This window comes from Triticum dicoccoides, chromosome 4A (assembly GCF_002162155.2).
Source record: "Triticum dicoccoides isolate Atlit2015 ecotype Zavitan chromosome 4A, WEW_v2.0, whole genome shotgun sequence".
NCBI lineage: Eukaryota > Viridiplantae > Streptophyta > Magnoliopsida > Poales > Poaceae > Triticum > Triticum dicoccoides.
The window spans coordinates 24,024,949-24,048,379 of record NC_041386.1 but is presented as its reverse complement, the minus strand read 5'-3'; the positions used below and the strand labels follow the sequence as shown (position 1 = coordinate 24,048,379).

The following is a 23,431-nucleotide window of genomic DNA, read 5'->3' as shown; positions in this document are numbered from 1 at the left end:
GTGAGCGAGGGGAAAGGGAGAGGACAGGAAATCACGCACTATTTATAGCGCGAATAAAAGAAGACGTGACTGGTGCCGCTAGTTGGCCGCACTTGCTTATCCTCTATATATTCAATACCGGCAAATCCTTTTTCGTCTAATCTCAAGCAGAAGCTGCCGCGAGTTCACCATAATGGCTGTCGCCGCGGCTCGCTGCCGCCTGTGGCGCGGGATGCGAACCGCAGCCGCCGCCACCGTGTCAGGCGAAGAGCTGTACGCGTCCCTGCTCTCACGCCTGGTGGCGGAGCCGGAGTGCCGCGTGAAGGCCACCATGGAGGAGGCGACCTCCTCGGTCCCGCACCGCGATGACGCCTTCTGGGAGCCCCTTGCCGCGGCCCTCCTCCGCGCGTCCTACCCAGCCAAGGCGCACCTTGTGAGCTCATCATACCCTGTATTTTCAGTTCCAATCCATTTGTGATTTCTTCATAGTTCTATTTAGTACTAGCATTCGAGATCCCGAAAGCTCTCACAAGAACAACAACAGAAATCAAACAAGGAAATGGAATTTCAGGCAGGATTTTCGGTTTCGTATTGATAAGTTAGGAGAAATTCCCCAGATTCAGAAACAGATCAACTAGGTTTACTCCTTACACTGGAGAAATAGCAAACCAAGGCACCAAGGGATATTTCAACTCTTTCCCACCCCCTGTGTTTTATAGCTGACAAGTTTATTGAGGTAACAATCCTAACTGAAAGATAAAAGTAACTAAATGCAGGCAATTAACAGCCAACACAATGACTCACTAAGAGGGTGACTCCAGCACCGTGGATTTTAACTCGTCTGGTTAACCTGTCGAAGTGGTATGCTCTTGTTTCTTAGAACAGAGAGTTCAGGCGAAGAGGGGAATTCAGAGATGCAGGGCTGACAGCTTTGTTCATAGTTTTATTTACTAGAAGCGGTAGAGAAACTCCCATGCCCACTTCTCCCACGTGTTAGAATCAGATCTGCGATGCATGTGGTGGCCTGAGGTATAGCAGATATAGCTTAGTCTATAGCCAATATGATCAGTGAGTTTTGTGTGGTAGTTTTTCCAGATTCATGAGATTTCTTCTTTGTATTTGTAATGACAGATCTTTATCAGGTGAACTAATATGAGACTAACATTGGATCAGGTCTTGGAATGGAAGCTAGAGAAGCTACTAAAGGAAGGGGTTAATAGTTATAATTGTGAACCCTACTCGATAATAATCCGTTTCTGTGGAGAGACAAGGAATGCAGCTCTTGCAATGAGAGTCTTTGAGTGCGCAGAGGCACAGGGAATTCAACTGAACACTAGCATTTTTAATGCTCTTATTAACACTTTCTTGTCTGTCGGAGATCTCCTTGCTGCAGTGACCTTATACGAGACCATGGAAGGAATAGAGGACTCCAAACTTGACCGTGCTACATATGATGCATTCATATATGCATTTTCGCGACTCCGAAGTGGCGATGCTATGATGAACTGGTACTTGGCTGCAAATAATGCAGGGTTTATTCCGGGTACTCAAGCTTTCGAATCTTTGATAGTGGGATTTATTCTGTTGAACAAGCTAGATGATGCTGAGTTGGTCTTCGGAGAAATGGTTTCATTTGAAACGAAGCCAACCTGTACTATTTTGGAGGCCAAGCTTGAGGTGCTTTATAGAACAGAAGAGGTTAATAGGGTCAGAAGTTTCATAAAACTTGTCAGTGATGGCAACTGGGAGTTGAATAAAGCTCTGGTTGACAGACTAACAAGACTATGCCTGGATGGAGGTGAAATTGATGTAATGGAGCAGCTGCTCGCCCTAATACAAAAGGAAGCACACTTTAGTTCTGTAACTCAACTGCATTGTGGAATTATCAGGTTCTATGCTAGTGCAGATCTCTTGTCAGATATGGAACATGCAATAGGCCGGATGTTGGATGATGGCATGATGTTTCTGTGCCCAGAGGATGTTGAGGCTATTATTTGTTCATATTTTCGTCACAGGGCCTTTGATAGGTTGGAGATCTTTTTAAACCGCATCCGAAGTTTGTACATGCTCACCCGCTCTAGCTATGATATATTAGTTGCTGGATTTCGGAGGTTTGACTTGCATCAAACACTTGAGGCAACCATAAAAGATATGAGGGAAGCTGGATTTGCATGATGTTCCAAAAAAGTATGTACACTGGCTTCCTTTGTTTGGTATTTCCAGAAGTTATAAATAAAGTGCATCGAACTATCAACATCAGGTCTTGGTGCCACTTTTCCTAGCTCTAATTGGGTTTAGGAACGATCTCTCGACAGGCACAGTATCATGTTGATTATTTATCTATTTAACCAAGATGTCACAAAGCTGTAGTGTATAGAGTATGTAGCGGTTTGTGTAGTGGGGATGGGTTTTAACCCTCACTCTGCAGACCAGTGAGAGGGTTTTTGCTTCCTAACATGCCATTTAGGTACGTAGTTGTTGTATCTTACAGGCACATTATCATGTTTTTTGCTGTAAGTTGTTATCACATTTCACCTTGTTAGGCTCGAAGTTCTTAAAGCCAGCCCTCCTGATTGTAAAATATATTCTGATAGATAGTATGATTTATTTATTTCCCCCGAAAAGGGGATAACCCCGGCCTCTGCATCATATAGTATGATTTTGATAGCCCTTGTCTGAAGTATTTTGCATAAATACACTTCCATTCTTTTCTTTTTCATGTAATAACATACTTAGGAGTACTTCACCGGTCCATTTGACCAAATGAGACCCTTTTACTAAAACCAGTAAGATAAACTACACTTTGCTACTGTCAAACCACCTGATGTACTTACATAGCAGACATAGTAACATAATCAACTAGCTAGGAAGATAATCTGAGGTGAGCTAGATTCTTCTTTTTCCTTGTGGGACACCTTTGTCATCAAGAAGCCGTATTTCTATAGTTTCCTTGCTAGCCTCTCTTAGTTGCCATAGTCAAACAAATATGTATCGTTTCCAGCTGGCCGGCTGGTTATCTTTAGATGGGTTGGCTGGTAATTGGTGGATTAAGACGTACGAAAGAGGTTGCTATATAGCCAGGACCTAGTATATAAGCCACGTTGTTGCTTTGTTTGTGTGGTATCATGGAGTATTTAACAAAAAACTACCACAATTCATGGAACCGTGCCTATAAATTACCACTTTATAAATTCGTGCGAAAAACTACCATTTTTTCATTAATCCTTGACTAAAAACAACCATTTCTGAAAAGTGTCCGATTTGGCCTTTTAAACGCGTTTCTGACTAGTTGGGCCCACACATAAGCGGACTAAAAAAGCAATCGGGTCCCTAGTTTTTTTTTTAAAAAAGCAATCCAGTCCGGCCCCCGTCCGTAGCTGTGGCCAGCCATGGCTGCCCGTGGCAAGACAGATCGACCCCGACGATGTCGCCAGTGGCCGCGTCGCACACGACGCTGGGCCATGCGCACCACGGAGGGGAGAGCGACCGGGTGGCGCTTGCGGAGGCCACTGCGGCATACATCCATGGACTGAGCGCGCCGGTCGGGTCGTTCAGGGAGGACTTGAGAGAGAGAAGCACGAGCAGCGGGAGCGCCGCCGATGACGCGGTAGTGATGGTGAGGAGCGGGAGCAGAAGCAGGCAACCTGTGCGGCCATGGCTGGCCACAGCCACAACTGAGGGCCGGCGAACATCACACATGGGGTGTTTGGGCGGCGGCGGCTTGCCTTGCGAATGAGGTGCGGGGAGGAGAGGATGCACTGGGCGCTCCAGAGCGGGTCGTTGAGGTCGGCGCCGTGGGCCTCGAGCTCCGTGGCCAGCCCGCCGTCCAGCACCAGCCTCCCGCCGCCGGCCTCCACCCACCACCGCACCGCCGTGTCCGCGGCCCCCTCCTCCGCGCCGCCGGCCTCCACCCACCGTCGCACCGCCGTGTCCGCGGCCCCCTCCTCCGCGCCGCCGCCGCCTCCGCTCTTCACCACCATCCTCCTCCTCCTGCCGCTGCCGCTGCTACAGGACTGGATTGTTTTTTTGAAAAAAATAGGGATCCGATTGCTTTTTAGCCCGCTTATGTGTGGGCCCAACTAGTCAGAAACGCGTTTAAAAGAGTCAAATCGGACACTTTTCAGATATGGTAGTTTCTAGTCAAGGATTAACGAGAAAATGGTAGTTTTCCGCACAAATTTGTAAAGTGGTAGTTTGTAGTCATGGTTCCACGAATTGTGGTAGTTTTTTGTTAAATACTCGGTATCATGCTGAAGGAAGGGATACTAGATAATATCTGGTCTTTAGTTCCGCTAACTTGTTTTAACTTTTCTAGGGTCTAATTCGTGGGTATTTTCAGTATTAAGCAGTCACTTCCAATGGAACCACAGATGACACAAACCATCTCATAGGGTCTAACTTTGACCATCGATTTGATCAAGAAAATATATGTTATATGCCACAATAAGTATACCATTAGAGTCGTATTTGAAAGAAGTTTCCAATGGTATATTTTTTGTGGCATAAACATATATTTTATTGCTAAAATCTATGGACAAAATTAGACCCAAATTACAAGGTGGCCTTGTATACTTGTAATGGATGAATGGAGAGAATCTATCCATATAACATTAGTTATATCCTTAAATCTTAATCCTTTCCATGGAACGTATTTTGCAGCAGGATAGGACTAATCGCAATCCAGCATGCATTAACTACCAGTATGGTGCAGAATTTGGTGAAGAACAAAAAGGATAAAAATGCATTGCAAATTTGTGAGAAAAAATAACATAGAATTAGTATATATGCAACTCCAGACTTGAGCGCAATAATGGTTGCTTGTGCCATTATTTTGTATGTAGATGGTTAATATCAAAGGAAACAAAAATGGACCCCGTTTGGATGAGAAGATAAATAATTTGATATTGGCCGAGTAATATTTTTGCATCTGTTCGAATTTAAAGATTCAGGCAAATAATTCTAACATTCTTGACCTCTCATAATCTAAGACATCAAGCTCTAGGTGAGATAGACATTCAGATATTTAATAGCTCTGGTAGTTATAGAACACAAGCCAATAACTGACTTCAACTCGGTTAGTTACAGAGGTAAATGGCGTGTAGAAACCGAATAACACTCGAGGAAACAAATGATTCCTAGATAGAACCATAGAAGTATGGGTTCTCAAGTATACTTTAGGTTTGGCATAATTGGGTCCTCGACACTGGATCTGTTAAATCATCACATAATCTATCACATTGTGCTCATGGCGGTAATGCGTCCTAAGGTGAGCACCCACCTCCTTGACGCCTAAGCGTCGACTAAGCGAGGTGGGCAAAATTGTAAGGCGCTGCCAGGGCGGCTTGTTGAAAGTGCAACTATCCCTAGGTGGTTTTGGTAATTCATAACAACATATAGCTCATTGAGCTAATGCTATTCCAAGATGATTATTTCAGGAAAGCTCAATGATTGGCATGGCATGGATGGTGAAAGTGGAACACTCAAAATGCTAAGGACAAAGGATTGGCTCAAGCTCAAAAGCTCACGACTCTTCATTTTATATTTTAGTGATCCAAGATCACATTGAGTCTTTAGGAAAAGCCAATACTATCAAGGAGGGATGAGGTGTTTCTTAATGAGCCTCTTGCTTCATGTGCTTAGTGATATGCTCCAAAACCCTGAACTACTTTCCCATATCCACATATGACCTAAACCCTAAGCCAAACTCGGTCCTACCGATTCTTTCTATCCGGCGCCACCGAGTTTCACTTGTCATAAGCCACTGCCAAACCCTAGCAATTCGGTTCTACCGATAGGGATCTCGGTCTCACCGAGATGGGATTACAAACTCTCTGTTTCCCTTTCGTAACTTTTTGGTCTCACCGAAAGAGCGAATCGGTCCCACCGAGATTCCAATGTAAATTCAGTGTTTCCTTTTTGTAACTTTTCGGTCTCACCGAAACAGCAAATCGGTCCCACCGAGTTTGCCTGACCAACTCTCTGGTTAGCTAATTACCAAAATCGGTCTCACCGAGTTTGTGTAATCGGTCTCACCGAGATTACGTTATGCCCAAACCCTAACCATATCGGTCCTACCGAGTTGCATGTCAGTCCCACCGAAAATCTCTAACAGTCACTAGGTTTACCTTTTTGGTCCGACCGAGTTTGTTGATTCGGTCCCATCGAGATTGGAAAACTGTGTGTAACGGTTGGATTTGTTGGAAATATGCCCTAGAGGCAATAATAAATAAGTCATTATTATATTTCCTTGTTCATGATAATCGTTTATTATCCATGCTATAATTGTATTGATAGGAAACTCAGATACATGTGTGGATACATAGACAACACCATGTCCCTAGTAAGCCTCTAGTTGACTAGCTCGTTGATCAATAGATGGTTACGGTTTCCTGACCATGGACATTGGATGTCATTGATAACGGGATCACATCATTAGGAGAATGATGTGATGGACAAGACCCAATCCTAAGCCTAGCACAAAGATCGTGTAGTTCGTATGCTAAAGCTTTTCTAATGTCAAGTATCTTTTCCTTAGACCATGAGATTGTGCAACTCCCGGATACCGTAGGAATGCTTTGGGTGTATCAAACGTCACAACGTAACTGGGTGGCTATAAAGGTGCATTACAGGTATCTCCAAAAGTGTCTGTTGGGTTGGCACGAATCGAGACTGGGATTTGTCACTCCGTGTAAACGGAGAGGTATCTCTGGGCCCACTCGGTAGGACATCATCATAATGTGCACAATGTGATCAAGGAGTTGATCACGGGATGATGTGTTATGGAACGAGTAAAGAGACTTGCCGGTAACGAGATTGAACAAGGTATCGGGATACCGACGATCGAATCTCGGGCAAGTACAATACCTCTAGACAAAGGGAATTGCATACGGGATTGATCAAGTCCTTGACATCGTGGTTCATCCAATGAGATCATCATGGAACATGTGTGAGCCAACATGGGTATCCAGATCCCGCTGTTGGTTATTGACCGGAGAACGTCTCGGTCATGTCTGCATGTCTCCCGAACCCGTAGGGTCTACACACTTAAGGTTCGATGACGCTAGGGTTATAAAGGAAGTTTGTATGTGGTTACCGAATGTTGTTCGGAGTTCCGGATGAGATCCCGGACGTCACGAGGAGTTCCGAAATGGTCTGGAGGTAAAGATTTATATATGGGAAGTCCTGTTTTGGTCACCGGAAGAGTTTCGGGGTTTATCGGTAACGTACCGGGACCACCGGGAGGGTCCTGGGGGGTCCACCAAGTGGGGCCACCAACCCCGGAGGCTTGCATGGGCCAAGAGTGGTGAGGGACCAGCCCCTTAGTGGGCTGGTGCACCTCCCACAAGGGCGCATGGCGCCTAAGAGGTGGAAAGGGGGCAAACCCTAAGGGGATATGGGCCTTAGGGCCCATATTGGTGCGCCTCCCTCTCCTCTCCCCTCTTGGCCGCCACCCCCTTTTCCATCTAGGGCTGCCCCCCCCCCCTAGGGGTGGGAACCCTAGAGGGGGGCGCACCCTCCTCCCTCTCCCCTATAAATAGTGAGGCATAGGGCTGCCCATAACACGCGATTCGATCTCTCGTTGCTGCAGCCCTGCGTCTCTTCTTCCTCCTCCTCCTCTCCCGTGGTGCTTAGCGAAGCCCTGCTGGATTGTCACGCTCCTCCATCACCACCACGCCGTTGTGCTGCTGTTGGATGGAGTCTTCCTCAACCTCTCCCTCTCTCCTTGCTGGATCAAGGCGTGGGAGACGTCACCGGGCTGTACGTGTGTTGAACGCGGAGGTGCCGTCCGTTCGGCACTAGGATCTTCGGTGATTTGAATCACGACGAGTACGACTCCTTCAACCCCGTTCTCTTGAACGCTTCCGCTTAGCGATCTACAAGGGTATGTAGATGCACTCTCCTTCCCTCCTTGCTAGTTTCTCCATAGATAGATCTTGGTGACACGTAGGAAATTTTTTGAATTTCTGCTACGTTCCCCTACAGTGGCATCATGAGCTAGGTCTATTGCGTAGATTCTTTGCACGAGTAGAACACAAAGTAGTTGTGGGCGTTGATTTTGTTCAATATGCTTACCGTTACTAGTCCAATCTTGTTTCGACGGTATTGTGGGATGAAGCGGCCCGGACCGACCTTACACGTACTCTTACGTGAGACAGGTTCCACCGATTGACATGCACTTGGTGCATAAGGTGGCTAGCGGGTGCCAGTCTCTCCCACTTTAGTCGGAACGGATTCGTTGAAAAGGGTCCTTATGAAGGGTAAATAGCAATTGGCATATCACGTTGTGGTTTTGCGTAGGTAAGAAACGTTCTTGCTAGAAACCCATAGCAGCCACGTAAAACATGCAAACAACAATTAGAGGACGTCTAACTTGTTTTTGCAGGGTATGCTATGTGATGTGATATGGCCAAGAAGAATGTGATGAATGATATGTGATGTATGAGATTGATCATGTTCTTGTAATAGGATTCACGACTTGCATGTCGATGAGAATGACAACCGGCAGGAGCCATAGGAGTTGTCTTTATTTATTGTATGACCTGCGTGTCATTGAACAACGCCATGTAACTTACTTTACTTTATTGCTAAACGCGTTAGCCATAGAAGTAGAAGTAGTCGTTGGCGTGACAACTTCATGAAGACACAATAATGGAGATCATGATGATGGAGATCATGGTGTCAAGCCGGTGACAAGATGATCATGGAGCCCCGAAGATGGAGATCAATGGAGCTATATGATATTGGCCATATCATGTCACAACTATATAATTGCATGTGATGTTTATTATGATTATGCATCTTGTTTACTTAGGACGACGGTAGTAAATAAGATGATCCCTTACAAAATTTCAAGAAGTGTTCTCCCCTAACTGTGCACCGTTGCTACAGTTCGTCGCTTCTAAGCACCACGTGATGATCGGGTGTGATGGATTCTTACGTTCACATACAACGGGTGTAAGACAGTTTTACACAGCGAAAACACTTAGGGTTAACTTGACGAGCCTAGCATGTACAGACATGGCCTCGGAACACGGAGACCGAAAGGTCGAGCATGAGTCGTATAGCAGATACGATCAACATGAAGATGTTCACCGATGATGACTAGTCCGTCTCATGTGATGATCGGACACGGCCTAGTTGACTCGGATCATGTAATCACTTAGATGACCAGAGGGATGTCTATCTGAGTGGGAGTTCATAAGATGAACTTAATTATCCTGAACATAGTCAAAAAGACCTTTTGCAAATTATGTCGTGAGCTCGCGCTTTAGTTCCACTGTTTAGATATGTTCCTAGAGAAAATATAGTTGAAAGTTGAAAGTAGCAATTATGCGGACAGTAGAAAGCTTATGTCCTTAATGCACTGCTCAGTGTGCCGAACCCCAAACGTCGTTTATGGATGTTGCGAACATCGGACATACACGTTTTGATAACTACGTGATAGTTCAGTTAAACGGTTTAGAGTTGAGGCACTAAAGACGTTTTCGAAACATCGCGGAACATATGAGATGTTTCAAGGGCTGAAATTGGGATTTCAGGCTCATGCCCACGTCAAGAGGTATGAGACCTCCGACGATTTTCTTAGCCTGCAAACTAAGGGAGAAAAGCTCAATCGTTGAGCTTGTGCTCAGATTGTCTGAGTGCAACAATCACTTGAATCGAGTGGGAGTTGATCTTCCAGATGAGATAATGATGTTTCCCCAAAGTCATTGCCACCAAGCTGCTAGAGCTTCGTGATGAACTATAACATATCAGGGATAGATATGATGATCCTTGAAATATTCGTGATGTTTGACACTGCGAAAGTAGAAATCAAGAAGGAGCATCAATTGTTGATGGTTGGTGAAACCACTAGTTTCAAGAAGGGCAAGGGAACAAAGGGATACTTCATGAAACGGCAAATCAGCTGCTGCTCTAGTGAAGAAACCCAAGGTTGAACCCAAACCCGAGACTAAGTGCTTCTGTAATAAAGGGAACAACCACTGGAGCAGAATTACCCTAGATACTTGGTAGATGAGAAGGCTGGCAAGGTCGATAGAAGTATATTGGATATACATTGTGTTGATGTGTACTTTACTAGTACTCCTAGTAGCACCAGGGTATTAGATACCGGTTCAGTAACTCGAAATAAAAGCTACGGAATAAACGGAGACTAGCTAAAGGTGAGCTGACGATATGTGTTGGAAATGTTTCCAATATTGATATGATCAAGCATCGCACACTCCCTCTACCATCGAGATTGGTGTTAAAACCTGAATAATTGTTATTTGGTGTTTGCGTTGAGCATAGACATGATTGGATTATGACTATCGCAATACGGTTATTCATTTAAAGAGAATAATGGTTACTGTATTTATTTGAATAATACCTTCAATGGTCTTGCACCTAAAATGAATGGTTCATTGAAATCTCGATCGTAGTGATACACATGTTCATGCCAAAAGATAGTAATGATAGTACCACCTACTTGTGGCACTGCCACGTAAGTCATATCGGTATAAAATGCATGAAGAAGCTCCATATTGATGGATCTTTGGACTCACTCATTTTTGAAAAGTTTGAGACATGCGAACCATGTCTATTGGTATATATGCATGAAGAAACTCCATGCAAATGGACCGTTTGAACTCACTTGATTTTGAATCACTTGAGACATGCAAATCATACCACATGGGCAAGATGACTGAAAGCCTCGTTTTAGTAAGACGGAACAAGATAGCAACTCGTTGGAAGTAACACATTTTGATGTGTGCAGTCCAATGAGTGCCGAGGCATGCAGTGAATATCGTTATGTTCTTACTTCACAGATGATTCGAGTAGATGTTGAGAATATTTTCTTGATGAAACACAAGTCTGAATTATTGAATGGTTCAAGTAATTTCAGAGTGAAGTAGAAGATCATTGTGACAAGAGGATAAAATGTCTATGATATGATCATAGAGATGAATATCTGAGTTACGAGTTTTGGCACGCAATTAAGACATTGTGGAAATTGTTTTACAATTAATACCGCCTGGAACACCATAGTGTGATGGTGTGTCCGAACATCATAGTTGCACCCTATTGGATATGGTGGGTACCATGATGTCTCTTATCGAATTACCACTATCGTTCATGGGTTAGGCATTAGAGACAATCGCACTCACTTTAATAGGGTACCACGTAATTCCGTTGAGATGACACCGGTTTAGAGAAATCTATGCTGTCATTTCTTAAAGGTTTGGGGCTGCGACGCTTATGTGAAAAAGTTTCAGGTTGATAAGCTCGAACCCAAAGCGGATAAAATGCATCTTCATAGGACACCCAAAACAGTTGGGTATACCTCCTAATTCAGATCCGAAAGCAATAGGGATTGTTTCTTGAATCCGGTCCTTTCTCGAAGAAAGGTTTGTCTCGAAAAATTGAGTGGGAGGATGGTGGAGACTTGATGAGGTTATTGAACCATCACTTCAACTAGTGTGTAGCAGGGCACAGGAAGTTGTTCCTGTGGTACCTACACCAATTGAAGTAGAAGCTTATGATAGTGATCATGAAGTTTTGGATCAAGTCACTGCCGTACCTCGTAGGGTGACAAGGATACATACTACTTCAGAGTGGTACAGTAATCCTGTCTTGAAGGTCATGTTGCTAGACAACAATGAACCTACGAGCTATGGAGAAGCGATGGTGGGCCCAAATTCTGACAAATGGTTAAGAAACCATGAAATCCGAGATAGGATCCTTGTATCAGAACAAAGCATGGACTTTGGCGGACTTGCTCAATGATCGGCAAGCCATTAAGATAAATGGATCTTTTAAGAAGAAGACGGACATGGATGGTAATGTCACTGTCTATGAAGCTCGACTTGTGGCAAAGAGTTTTTCACAAGTTCAAGGAGTTGACTACGATGAGATTTTCTCATCCGTAGCGATGCTTAAGTCCGTCGGATTCATGTTAGCATTAGCTGCATTTATGAAATCTGGCAGATGGATGACAAAACGAGTTTCCTTACCAGTTTTCGTAAGGAAAGGTTGTATGTGATACAATCAGAAAGGTTTTGTCGATCCTAAGGATGCTAAAAGGTATGCTAGCTCCAGTGATCCTTCCATGGACTGGAGTAAGCATCTCGGAGTTGGAATGTGCGCTTTGATGAGATGATCAAAGATTTTGGGTTTATACAAAGTTCATGGGAAACTTGTATTTCCAAAGAAGTGAGTGGGAGCACTATAAAATTTCTGATGAATATATGTTGTCGACATATCATAGATCAGAGATGACGTAGATTTTCTAGAAAGCATATAGGGTTATTTGAAAGGTGTTTTTCAATAGAAAACCTGGATTAAGCTACTTGAACATTGAGCATCAAGATCTATAAGGATAGATCAAAATGCTTAATAATACTTTCAAATGAGCACATACCTTGACATGATCTTGAAGGTGTTCAAGATGGATCAGTCAAAGAAGGAGTTCTTGCCTGAGTTGTAAGGTATGAGGTTAAGACTTAAAGCTCGACCACGGCAGAATAGAGAGAAAGGACGAAGGTCGTCCCCTATGCTTAAGACATAGGCTCTATAGTATGCCATGCTGAGTACCGCACCTGAAGTGTGCCTTGCCATGAGTCAGTCAAGGGGTACAAGAGTGATCCAAGAATGGATCACAGGACAGCGGTCAAAGTTATCCTTAGTAACTAGTGGACTAAGGAATTTTCTCGATTATGGAGGTGGTAAAAGAGTTCGTCGTAAAGGGTTACGTCGATGCAAGCTTGACACCTATCCGGATAGCTCTGAGTAGAGATACCGGATACGTATAATGGAGCAACAATTTAGAATAGCTCCAAGTAGAACAGTTATTTGGAATAGCTCCAAATAGAGCGTGGTAACTGCATCTAGGAGATGACATAGAGATTTGTAAAGCACACACGGATCTGAAAGGTTCAGACCCGCTGACTATAACCTCTCTCACAAGCATAACATGATCAAACCCAGAACTCTTGGGTGTTAGTCACATGGGGATGTGACCTTGAGTGTTAATCACATATCGATGTGAACTGGATTATTGACTCTAGTGCAAGTGGGAGACTGTTGGAAATATGCCCTAGAGGCAATAATAAATAAGTTATTATTATATTTCCTTGTTCATGATAATCGTTTATTATCCATGCTATAATTGTATTGATAGGAAACTCAGATACATGTGTGGATACATAGACAACACCATGTCCCTAGTAAGCCTCTAGTTGACTAGCTCGTTGATCAATAGATGGTTACGGTTTCCTAACCATGGACATTGGATGTAATTGATAACGGGATCACATCATTAGGAGAATGATGTGATGGACAAGACCCAATCCTAAGCCTAGCACAAAGATCGTGTAGTTCGTATGCTAAAGCTTTTCTAATGTCAAGTATCTTTTCCTTAGACCATGAGATTGTGCAACTCCCGGATACCGTAGGAATGCTTTGGGTGTATCAAACGTCACAACGTAACTGGGTGGCTATAAAGGTGCATTACAGGTATCTCCGAAAGTGTCTGTTGGGTTGGCACGAATCAAGACGGGGATTTGTCACTCCGTGTAAACGGAGAGGTATCTCTGGGCCCACTCGGTAGGACATCATCATAATGTGCACAATGTGATCAAGGAGTTGATCACAGGATGATGTGTTACGGAACGAGTAAAGAGACTTGCCGGTAACGAGATTGAACAAGGTATCGGGATACCGACGATCGAATCTCGGGCAAGTACAATACCGCTAGACAAAGGGAATTGCATACAGGATTGATCAAGTCCTTGACATCGTGGTTCATCCGATGAGATCATCGTGGAAAATGTGGGAGCCAACATGGGTATCCAGATCCCGCTGTTGGTTATTGACCGGAGAACGTCTCGGTCATGTCTGCATGTCTCCCGAACCCGTAGGGTCTACACACTTAAGGTTCGATGACGCTAGGGTTATAAAGGAAGTTTGTATGTGGTTACAGAATGTTATTCGGAGTCCCGGATGAGATCCCGAACGTCACGAGGAGTTCCGGAATGGTCCGGAGGTAAAGATTTATATATGGGAAGTCCTGTTTTGGTCACCGGAAGAGTTTCGGGGTTTATCGGTAACGTACCGGGACCACCGGGAGGGTCCCGGGGGTCCACCAAGTGGGGCCACCAACCCCGGAGGCTTGCATGGGCCAAGAGTGGTGAGGGACCAGCCCCTTAGTGGGCTGGTGCGCCTCCCACAAGGGCCCATGGCGCCTAAGAGGTGGAAAGGGGGCAAACCCTAAGGGGATATGGGCCTTAGGGCCCATATTGGTGCGCCTCCCTCTCCTCTCCCCTCTTGGCCGCCACCCCCTTTGCCATCTAGGGCTGCCGCCCCCCCTAGGGGTGGGAACCCTAGAGGGGGGCGCACCCTCCTCCCTCTCCCCTACAAATAGTGAGGCATAGGGCTGCCCATAACACGCAATTCGATCTCTCGTTGGTGCAGCCCTGCGTCTCTTCTTCTTCCTCCTCCTCTCCCGTGGTGCTTGGCGAAGCCCTGCTGGATTGTCACGCTCCTCCATCACCACCACGCCATTGTGCTGCTGTTGGATGGAGTCTTCCTCAACCTCTCCCTCTCTCCTTGCTGGATCAAGGCGTGGGAGACGTCACCGGGCTGTACGTGTGTTGAACGCGGAGGTGTCGTCCGTTCGGCACTAGGATCTTCGGTGATTTGAATCACGACGAGTACGACTCCTTCAACCCCGTTCTCTTGAACGCTTCCGCTTAGCGATCTACAAGGGTATGTAGATGCACTCTCCTTCCCTCGTTGCTAGTTTCTCCATAGATAGATCTTGGTGACACGTAGGAAATTTTTGAATTTCTGCTACGTTCCCCTACAGGATTTTGTGTGGAGGCTATATATACCCCTCCACCTCCTCTTCATTCGTGGAGAGAGCCATCAGAACAGATACACAATTCCAACTCATATGTTCTGAGAGAGAACCACCTACTCATGTGTTGAGACCAAGATATTCCATTCCTACCATATGAATCTTGATCTCTAGCCTTCCCCAAGTTGCTTTCCACTCAAATCTTCTTTCCACAAAATCCAAATCCTATGAGAGAGTTGAGTGTTGGGGAGACTATCATTTGAAGCACAAGAGCAAGGAGTTCATCATCAACACACCATTTGTTACTTCTTGGAGAGTGGTGTCTCCTAGATTGGCTAGGTGTCACTTGGGAGCCTCCGACAAGATTGTGGAGTTGAACCAAGGAGTTTGTAAGGGCAAGGAGATCACCTACTTCATGAAGATCTACCGCTAGTGAGGCAAGTCCTTCGTGGGCGATGGCCATGGTGGGATAGACAAGGTTGCTTCTTCGTGGACCCTTCATGGGTGGTTGCTTCTTCGTGGACCCTTCATGGGTGGAGCCCTCCGTGGACTCGCGCAACCATTACCCTTCATGGGTGGAGCCCTCCGTGGACTCGCGCAACCGTTACCCTTCGTGGGTTGAAGTCTCCATCAACGTGGATGTAGGATAGCACCACCTATCTGAACCACGGGAAAAACATCCGTGTCTCCAATTGCGTTTGAATTCTCCAAACCCTTCCCTTTACATTCTTGCAAGTTGCATGCTTTACTTTCCGCTGCCAATATACTCTTTGCATGCTTGCTTGAATTGTGTGATGATTGCTTGACTTGTCCTACAATAGCTAAAATCTGCCAAGAACTAAAATTGGGAAAAGGTTAAGTTTTTATTTGGTCAAGTGGTCTAATCACCCCCCCTCTAGACATACTTTCGATCCTACAAGTGGTATCAGAGCTTTGGTCTCCATTTGCTTTGATCTCCATAGCTTTTGGTGGTCATAGCCTTGGTTTCACAACCTAGGAGAGTATGGCGTCTAGCGAGGGAAATTATCACCGTAGAGGTCCTTACTTTGATGGTACTAATTTTGCTAGTTGGAAGCATAAAATGAAAATGCATATTCTTGGACATAACCCCGCTGTTTGGGCTATTGTGTGTGTTGGTTTGCAAGGTGACTTCTTTGATGGGAAAGAACCAAACCGTGAAGCTACCGCGGATGAGTTGAAGATGTTGCAATACAATGCTCAAGCTTGTGATATTCTCTTCAACGGATTGTGCCCCGAAGAATTCAACAAAATCAGCCGTCTTGAGAATGCAAAGGAAATTTGGGACACTTTGATTGATATGCACGAAGGTACCGACTCCGTCAAGGAATCCAAGTTGGATGTGCTTCAAAGTCAACTTGACAAGTTCAAAATGAAGGATGGTGAAGGTGTCGCTGAAATGTACTCTAGGCTTGCTCTCATCACAAATGAGATTGCCGGCTTAGGAAGTGAAGAGATGACCGATAGATTCATCATCAAGAAGATTCTAAGAGCCTTGGATGGAAAATATGATACCGTATGCACATTGATCCAAATGATGCCCAATTACAAAGATCTCAAGCCAACGGAGGTGATTGGAAGAATTGTTGCTCATGAGATGTCACGTAAGGATAAAGAGGAACTTCACAACAAATCAAGTGGTGCCTACAAAGCCTCATGTGAAGCCCCTACATCATCAAGTGAGAAACAAAACTTCAATGAAGAATTGAGCTTAATGGTGAAGAACTTCAACAAGTTCTACAAGAGTAGAAGCAAAGATAGAAGCTTCAAGTCAAGGTCCTACAATGACAAAAGATCTTCTAGTCGAGAGCGAAACTGCTACAGTTGTGGAAGACCCGGACACTATTCCAATGAGTGTACGGCTCCCTACAGGAGAAGAGAAGATTCTCCAAAAAGAAGAAGCAAAGAATCACCACCAAGAGAGAGAAGGAGTAGAGATGATCGTTATGAACGAAGATACTCACGGAGAAGTAAGGATTCGGAAAGGAAGGAAAAATCATCAAGGAGCTACACAAAACGAAGACATCAAGCTCATGTTGGTGAATGGGCATCCGGCTCCGACTCCGACAGCCACTCCGAGAGAAGTTATCACTCCGACTTCGAAGATACTCAAGATGAAGGTGTTGCCGGTCTAGCACTTGTGTCAACCAACTCCTACGACATATTTGACTCACCAAATGAAGGAATTGGAAGATGCTTCATGGCCAAAGGTCCTAAGGTAACACACCCCGAGTATGTTGATTTCAATAGTGATGAAGATGACTTGTTAGGTGATGATTTGCTTGTTGACAACTCTAGTGATGAATACTATGATGGAACGTCAATTAATCATGCTAATCAAGATAAAACGAATGCCAATGATAAGGAGAAGATTGAGGCTCTAACTAAAGAACTAAACACTCTTAAGTTAGCTCATGAAACTATCTTCGAAGATCATTGAGAACTTTTAAGAGCTCATGAGAAATTACGCTTTGAAAAGCTCAATCTTGAGCAAGAGCATGAGTTCTTAAAAGCAATCAATGATGATCTCCGCAAGAAAAGTTCTTCTTACATTGCCAAGCGTTTACTCTTATCCACTTACATGCCTCAAGTCAAGTCTAGTAACAAGAACAAGAAAGATTCTTCCTCTAGCAGTAACAATGATCATGCTAAATCCAATATTGTTGCTTCTAGTAGTTCTCTTGATTCCACTAATGATTCTCTTAGCCAAGTTACACTTGAGCAAGAAAATAGCTTATTGAAGGGAATTATAGAGAAAGGAGTGTACAAAAGCCTTGCCGGGAGTAAGCAATTCGAGGAAATTGTGCGCAAGCAAGGAATGCACTGGAAGAATCAAGGTGTTGGTTTTGAACGAAAGTTCAATGCCAATGGAGTTGAGTGGGAAGAATATCAATACCCCAAGACAAAGTTTGTTCCTCAACAAGAGAAGTATGATACTTCTTTCAAGGGGACACAAGCTCAAGATGATCTTCCACCACAAGACTACAAGCAAAAAGGCAAGGACAAGCTTCAAGAGGAAATTGATGCATTTGAAGAAGCTCCTAAGACCTTAGTCAAGTGGATTCCCAAGACTACTTCAAGTTCCACTTCATCAAGTACGACTACAACTCCAAGGATTCCCATCAAGATGGTGTGGATCCAAAAGAAGAAGAACTAGAGAGTTCTTGAGGGTGACTCCGCCAACATACTTCACTCTTATCATTTTGGCAAGAACAAGTGCAATCAACTTCCACATCTTGCACTAGTTCAAGGAGTCACAAACCCTCTTGTTGGTAAGACAAGGGACAAGGCAACCTAAAAGTTTTCATGGACATCATCTTGTGTGTGCATCACTCTATGTCTATGGATATCCTTGTTTGTTCCTTGTGGGACTAACCCATGTAGGTATTGAAAGTGCAATTCACTCAAATGGATAGCTCCAAGTGATCTACATCAACATTGAGCATCCACATCTTCAACATCTACATGAAGTCATCATCGACAAAACCCGAGGTTAGTTCATCCCTCTAAGGGGGGATATCACATCTAGGGGGAGCTTTACTCTAAGACTTGAGCTAAAGCAACTCTAAAGATGTGAACACAACAATGCTTTATGTAAAAGTGGTAAGCCCACTTGAGCTTAAACGATGAGTATGACCTATGATCAAGTGTTCTCACTTGACTCCTAAGTCAATATACTCATATATAGATGACCTTGTCATCGCAAATTGCTTGATAGATGCTAGAATTGGTTGTGCATGCCTTGTCACATATTTCATTTGCCATCTTATTGTGTGAGCATGCTGGTTGCATATTTTACTCATTCGAGGACATCCACTTGTTGTTTTGATTGTTTGGTTTTATTTCCTTTTGCCAAGTGGATGGACAAGAATGCCTAAGAACCTCCTCTAGCTATCTATGTTTTTCTCGTCTCAAACTCTATTCATGCTACATCACAAAATTTGATCAAGTCAGATTCGAACCACTCTGTGTGAGGAGCGCTCGGAGTCCCCGATTCGTCATAGACTTAAACTTCCAAAACCTCTTTATGATTCTCGGTCTGACCGATACCCTACCTTCGGTCCTAGTTGATCTAGGTTTTCGATCTCGGTGCAACCGATTTGAACCATTCGGTCACACCGAGTTGCAACAACTGTATACAGTTTTGCATCTCGGTGCCACCGAGTTGTTCCACTCAGTCACACCGACAGGGTCGGGCTATATATAGTCACGGGCAAAAATTTGGAAATTTCTCCGAACCCCTTCGCCCGCGCGATAGCCTGATCTGCCAACTTGGTCTCCGGATCGTCTCCTCGCCGCCAGCCGCCTCCAGTCGCTGGTCTCCATCACCATCAACGGAAATTCAACCCCGCCATTGCCGCCGTAGTGAGTCTCCGCCGAACTAGGGTATGGACTCGATCTTTGTGCTATTCCCCAATCCGATTCTTAGCACATTGTGATCATCATGATTCTTGCCACATTTGTTAAACTTCTATCCAGTCAATGAACTCGTAGATTAGGTTTAATTCGAAAATTTTAGGGTTAGGTTTCCGCCGAAACCATCTCAGACCCACCGAGTTGAAAAACTCGGTCCCACCGATTTGGCTTATGCCATTGCACAAGTGAGACTCGGTGTGACCGAGAATTACTTATCGGTGTGACCGATTTTGGAACTCTGTGAAACCCTAGCAGTCTCGGTGCCACCGAATTGTGACTCGGTCTGACCGAGTTCACTAGTTTAGGTGCCAAAACTGCTTCGGTATCACCGAGTTTAGAAATCGGTAGATCCGAGATGCTTTCAGTGGGAAACTAAAACTAAGTTTTTGAATTATTCTTTTGCAAAAATCTCTGCATTTTGTGATGCTCATCCACTCTACCTCATCTATAAACTATTCACAGGGTCAGCAGTCAGCTTGTTCATCATGTTAGACCAAAGTGACAGCCAGAACAGATCAGAAGAGCAGGTGCTCATGAGTGAGGGCACTAGTCCCTCCAGCTCTTCAGATGATGGCAGCAAAAGTACCCCAAGCAATTTGCCAAAAGCTGCCACCAGACAGAGGAAGAAGAGAACTTCAGATTCTGAGGATGAAGATTATGTGGCAGAGGAAGAGGAAGCCACATCAAAGAGAGTTGTGCTCAAGAAGGAACATGGCTCAGCTCAAGGCACAAAGACAGGCTTAAAAATCAAAAGGCCAGCAGGTAGGCATCCTATGCCAAAGGCCAGAGGCTCAACTCAGATTCCTGAAAAGCCTGCAACCATAGAGCCAGTTGCTGCTGAAGGAAAGAAAAGGAAGGAAAGGGTCAAGAAGACCGTAGCCAGAGTGCTTGGAAAGGCTTCCATCATGGAAGAAGAGGAAGAAGAAGAGGTTGCTGCACCAGCACCTAAGGCACCCAAGCTAATGGGTGATGCTATCAAATCAGGGGCTACTGCATCTAAGCCCAAGGAAGCACCCAAGGCTGCATCAAAGGTCAAGACAACTCCAAAGAGAAATACGAGGAGCATACCTGCAACTGAAAAGAACAAGGCCCCAGTGCCTGAAGCTGCTGAAGAAGATGATGAAGAGCATGTTGTGAGAAAGCTCAAGCCCAAGATCCCAGACCACAATGATGCTCATCCTGTGGCTGAGGATATGAAACTCAGGAGAGATTTAGGGCTCCAGAAGTGGAGAGAAGCAGACCCGTATGCTTCAAGGAGAAGGACTGCAGTTGACTACAGGTTTCACACCAAGAGCAGCAAGACTTTTATGAGACAGTGCTGCTAGACAAGAAGCCAATTGTCTGTGATATGAGATGGGTTGATTGGCAATACATCAAGGACAACAAAGAGTACTACCCTGGAGTGCAGGACAGCTTCAAGGCATGTGGAGTAGAGGACTTTGTTGGGCAGAAGCTCACAAAGTGGAACGAGGAACTCATCATGCAGTTCTACTCCACAGCCCATTTCTATCCAGATGGCAGGATTGTATGGATGACAGATGGTACGAGGTACCAGTCTACAGTTGCTAAATGGGCTCAGCTGATTAATGCCCCAGAAGAGCATGACGATGACTTGGACATTTATGCCAAGAAGAAGATGGACCACAACTCAATGTCAAACATGTACAAGGAGATTCCAAATGAAGCACTTGATACGTTCAAGTTTGGCTCAATACACTATCTTCTGTCAGGGCTGCCAACCATCAACTGGATTCTTAGGCACACCCTATTGCCCAAGTCTGGAGATCATAAGATGATCAGGGGCCACGCGATCAACTTGCTTCATATCTTTGACGTGCCACAGAAATTCAAAGTCATGAGCCTTATGATTGAAACAATCAAGAGGACAGCAGCAGACCAGAAGAGGAGCTGTGGATATGCCCCACAGATTCAGGAGCTCATCAACTCTAAGATGGGCACGGGCATATACTTATTGGACAAGGAACACCTGCCCATCCATCCAGACTTTGAGGACAATCAAGTTGTCATGAATGAGAATTAACCATCATCTGCACAAGCACAAGCAAAGAAGGAGAAGGCAAGGAAGGAGAAAGCTGCCAAGATGCCTACTCAAGAGGAGGCATGTGAATATTTCCTGAAAACCAAACAAGAGCAGCTTGGTTACTTGATTGCATCCACCCTGCGGATTGAGCAAGGACTAGCCACCCTAACTCAGAACCAGGCAAGCTTAGAGAGGATCATGGAACAAAAGTTCTATGACTTGGATGTCAAAGTGACAGAGATTCAGACTGCAGTGGAGCAGCTCCAGGATGACATGCAGGAGAGGAGAGGCAAGACTACAACTGATGCCTTTGCCAGAGTGCCAAGAGCTCAGAGATCACATGCAGTGCCAGTTGCTGACCCCAGAGCCACCACGTCTGCACCAACTACAGCCTCAGTTCCACCAGCTCCAGCGTCCACTTCAGCCTCAGTGCTCCGCACTCCACCACCACCTGATGATCAAGCCTGAGTGTCGACTTAGCACTATGCATTTTCTAGGAACTTTTTGGTAACTTGTTGCCAAAGGGGGAGAAAATGTATAGATCATAGGCTTCGAGAGAGAGTGTTGCTTTTATTCTCTCTTGTTTTATTTGGTGTTTTTTTCGAACTTTGTTTGCTTTTGTGTGAGATACTATGTCATTGCTCGTGAGACATTGATGATCATGTGTTTGATCGTAAGCTACACTTAATGCTTGGTGAATGCTATTATCTTATCTATCTTATGTGATCATTCACTTTTCTTGGTGATGAGTGCATGTATTTCATTCTTATCATTTTAAGCACTCCACCAAGATGTATGTGACATGGAAGAGTAACCCATGACTCTAACTCCTTGTGCATTTGCAGTCCAAAGCAAATTTTAAATATGCACAAATTTAGGGGGAGCTCTTACTTATCACATACTTCTCAAAGCGACGATATATTTCATGCTTATTATCATTTGTTGAAGCTTTGATCTATATGTTGTCATCAATTACCAAAAAGGGGGAGATTGAAAGTGCAACTATCCCTAGGTGGTTTTGGTAATTCATAACAACATATAGCTCATTGAGCTAATTCTATTCCAAGATGATTATTTTAGGAAAGCTCAATGATTGGCATGGCATGGATGGTGAAAGTGGAACCCTCAAAATGCTAAGTACAAAGGATTGGCTCAAGCTCAAAAGCTCAAGACTCTTCATTTTATATTTTAGTGATCCAAGATCACATTGAGTCTTTAGGAAAAGCCAATACTATCAAGGAGGGATGAGGTGTTGCTTAATGAGCCTCTTGTTTCATGTGCTTAGTGATATGCTCCAAAACCCTGAACTACTTTCCCATATCCACATATGACCTAAACCCTAAGCCAAACTCGGTCCTACCGATTCTTTCTATCCGGCGCCACCGAGTTTCACTTGTCATAAGCCACTGCCAAACCCTAGCAATTCGGTTCTACCGGTAGGGATCTCGGTCTCACCGAGATGGGATTGCAAACTCTCTATTTCCCTTTCGTAACTTTTCGGTCTCACCGGAAGAGCGAATCGGTCCCACCGAGATTGCAATGTAAATTCAGTGTTTCCTTTTTGTAACTTTTCAGTCTCACCGAAAGAGCAAATCGGTCCCACCGAGTTTGCCTGACCAACTCTCTGGTTAGCTAATTACCAAAATCGGTCTCACCGAGTTTGTGTAATCGGTCTCACCGAGATTACGTTATGCCCAAACCCTAACCATATCGGTCCTACCGAGTTGCATGTCAGTCCCACCGAAAATCTCTAACGGTCACTAGGTTTACCTTTTCGGTCCGACCGAGTTTGTTGATTCGGTCCCACTGAGATTGGAAAACTGTGTGTAACGGTTGGATTTTGTGTGGAGGCTATATATGCCCCTCCACCTCCTCTTCATTCGTGGAGAGAGCCATCAGAACACATACACAATTCCAACTCATATGTTCTGAGAGAGAACCACCTACTCATGTGTTGAGACCAAGATATTCCATTCCTACCATATGAATCTTGATCTCTAGCCTTCCCCAAGTTGCTTTCCACTCAAATCTTCTTTCCACAAAATCCAAATCCTATGAGAGAGTTGAGTGTTGGGGAGACTATCATTTGAAGCACAAGAGCAAGGAGTTCATCATCAACACACCATTTGTTACTTCTTGGA

General features: G+C 44.6%; 1 protein-coding gene across 1 annotated transcript; it reads left to right on the top strand.

Moving 5' to 3' along the window:
• Positions 1-164: 164 nt before the first annotated feature.
• Positions 165-2,494, top strand: LOC119288576 (pentatricopeptide repeat-containing protein At2g41720-like). Its single transcript, XM_037568172.1, has 2 exons — positions 165-412; positions 1,153-2,494. The coding sequence occupies exons 1-2, from the start codon at positions 173-175 to the stop codon at positions 2,152-2,154; spliced, it is 1,242 nt and encodes a 413-aa protein (XP_037424069.1). The 5' UTR covers positions 165-172; the 3' UTR covers positions 2,155-2,494.
• Positions 2,495-23,431: the final 20,937 nt, after the last annotated feature.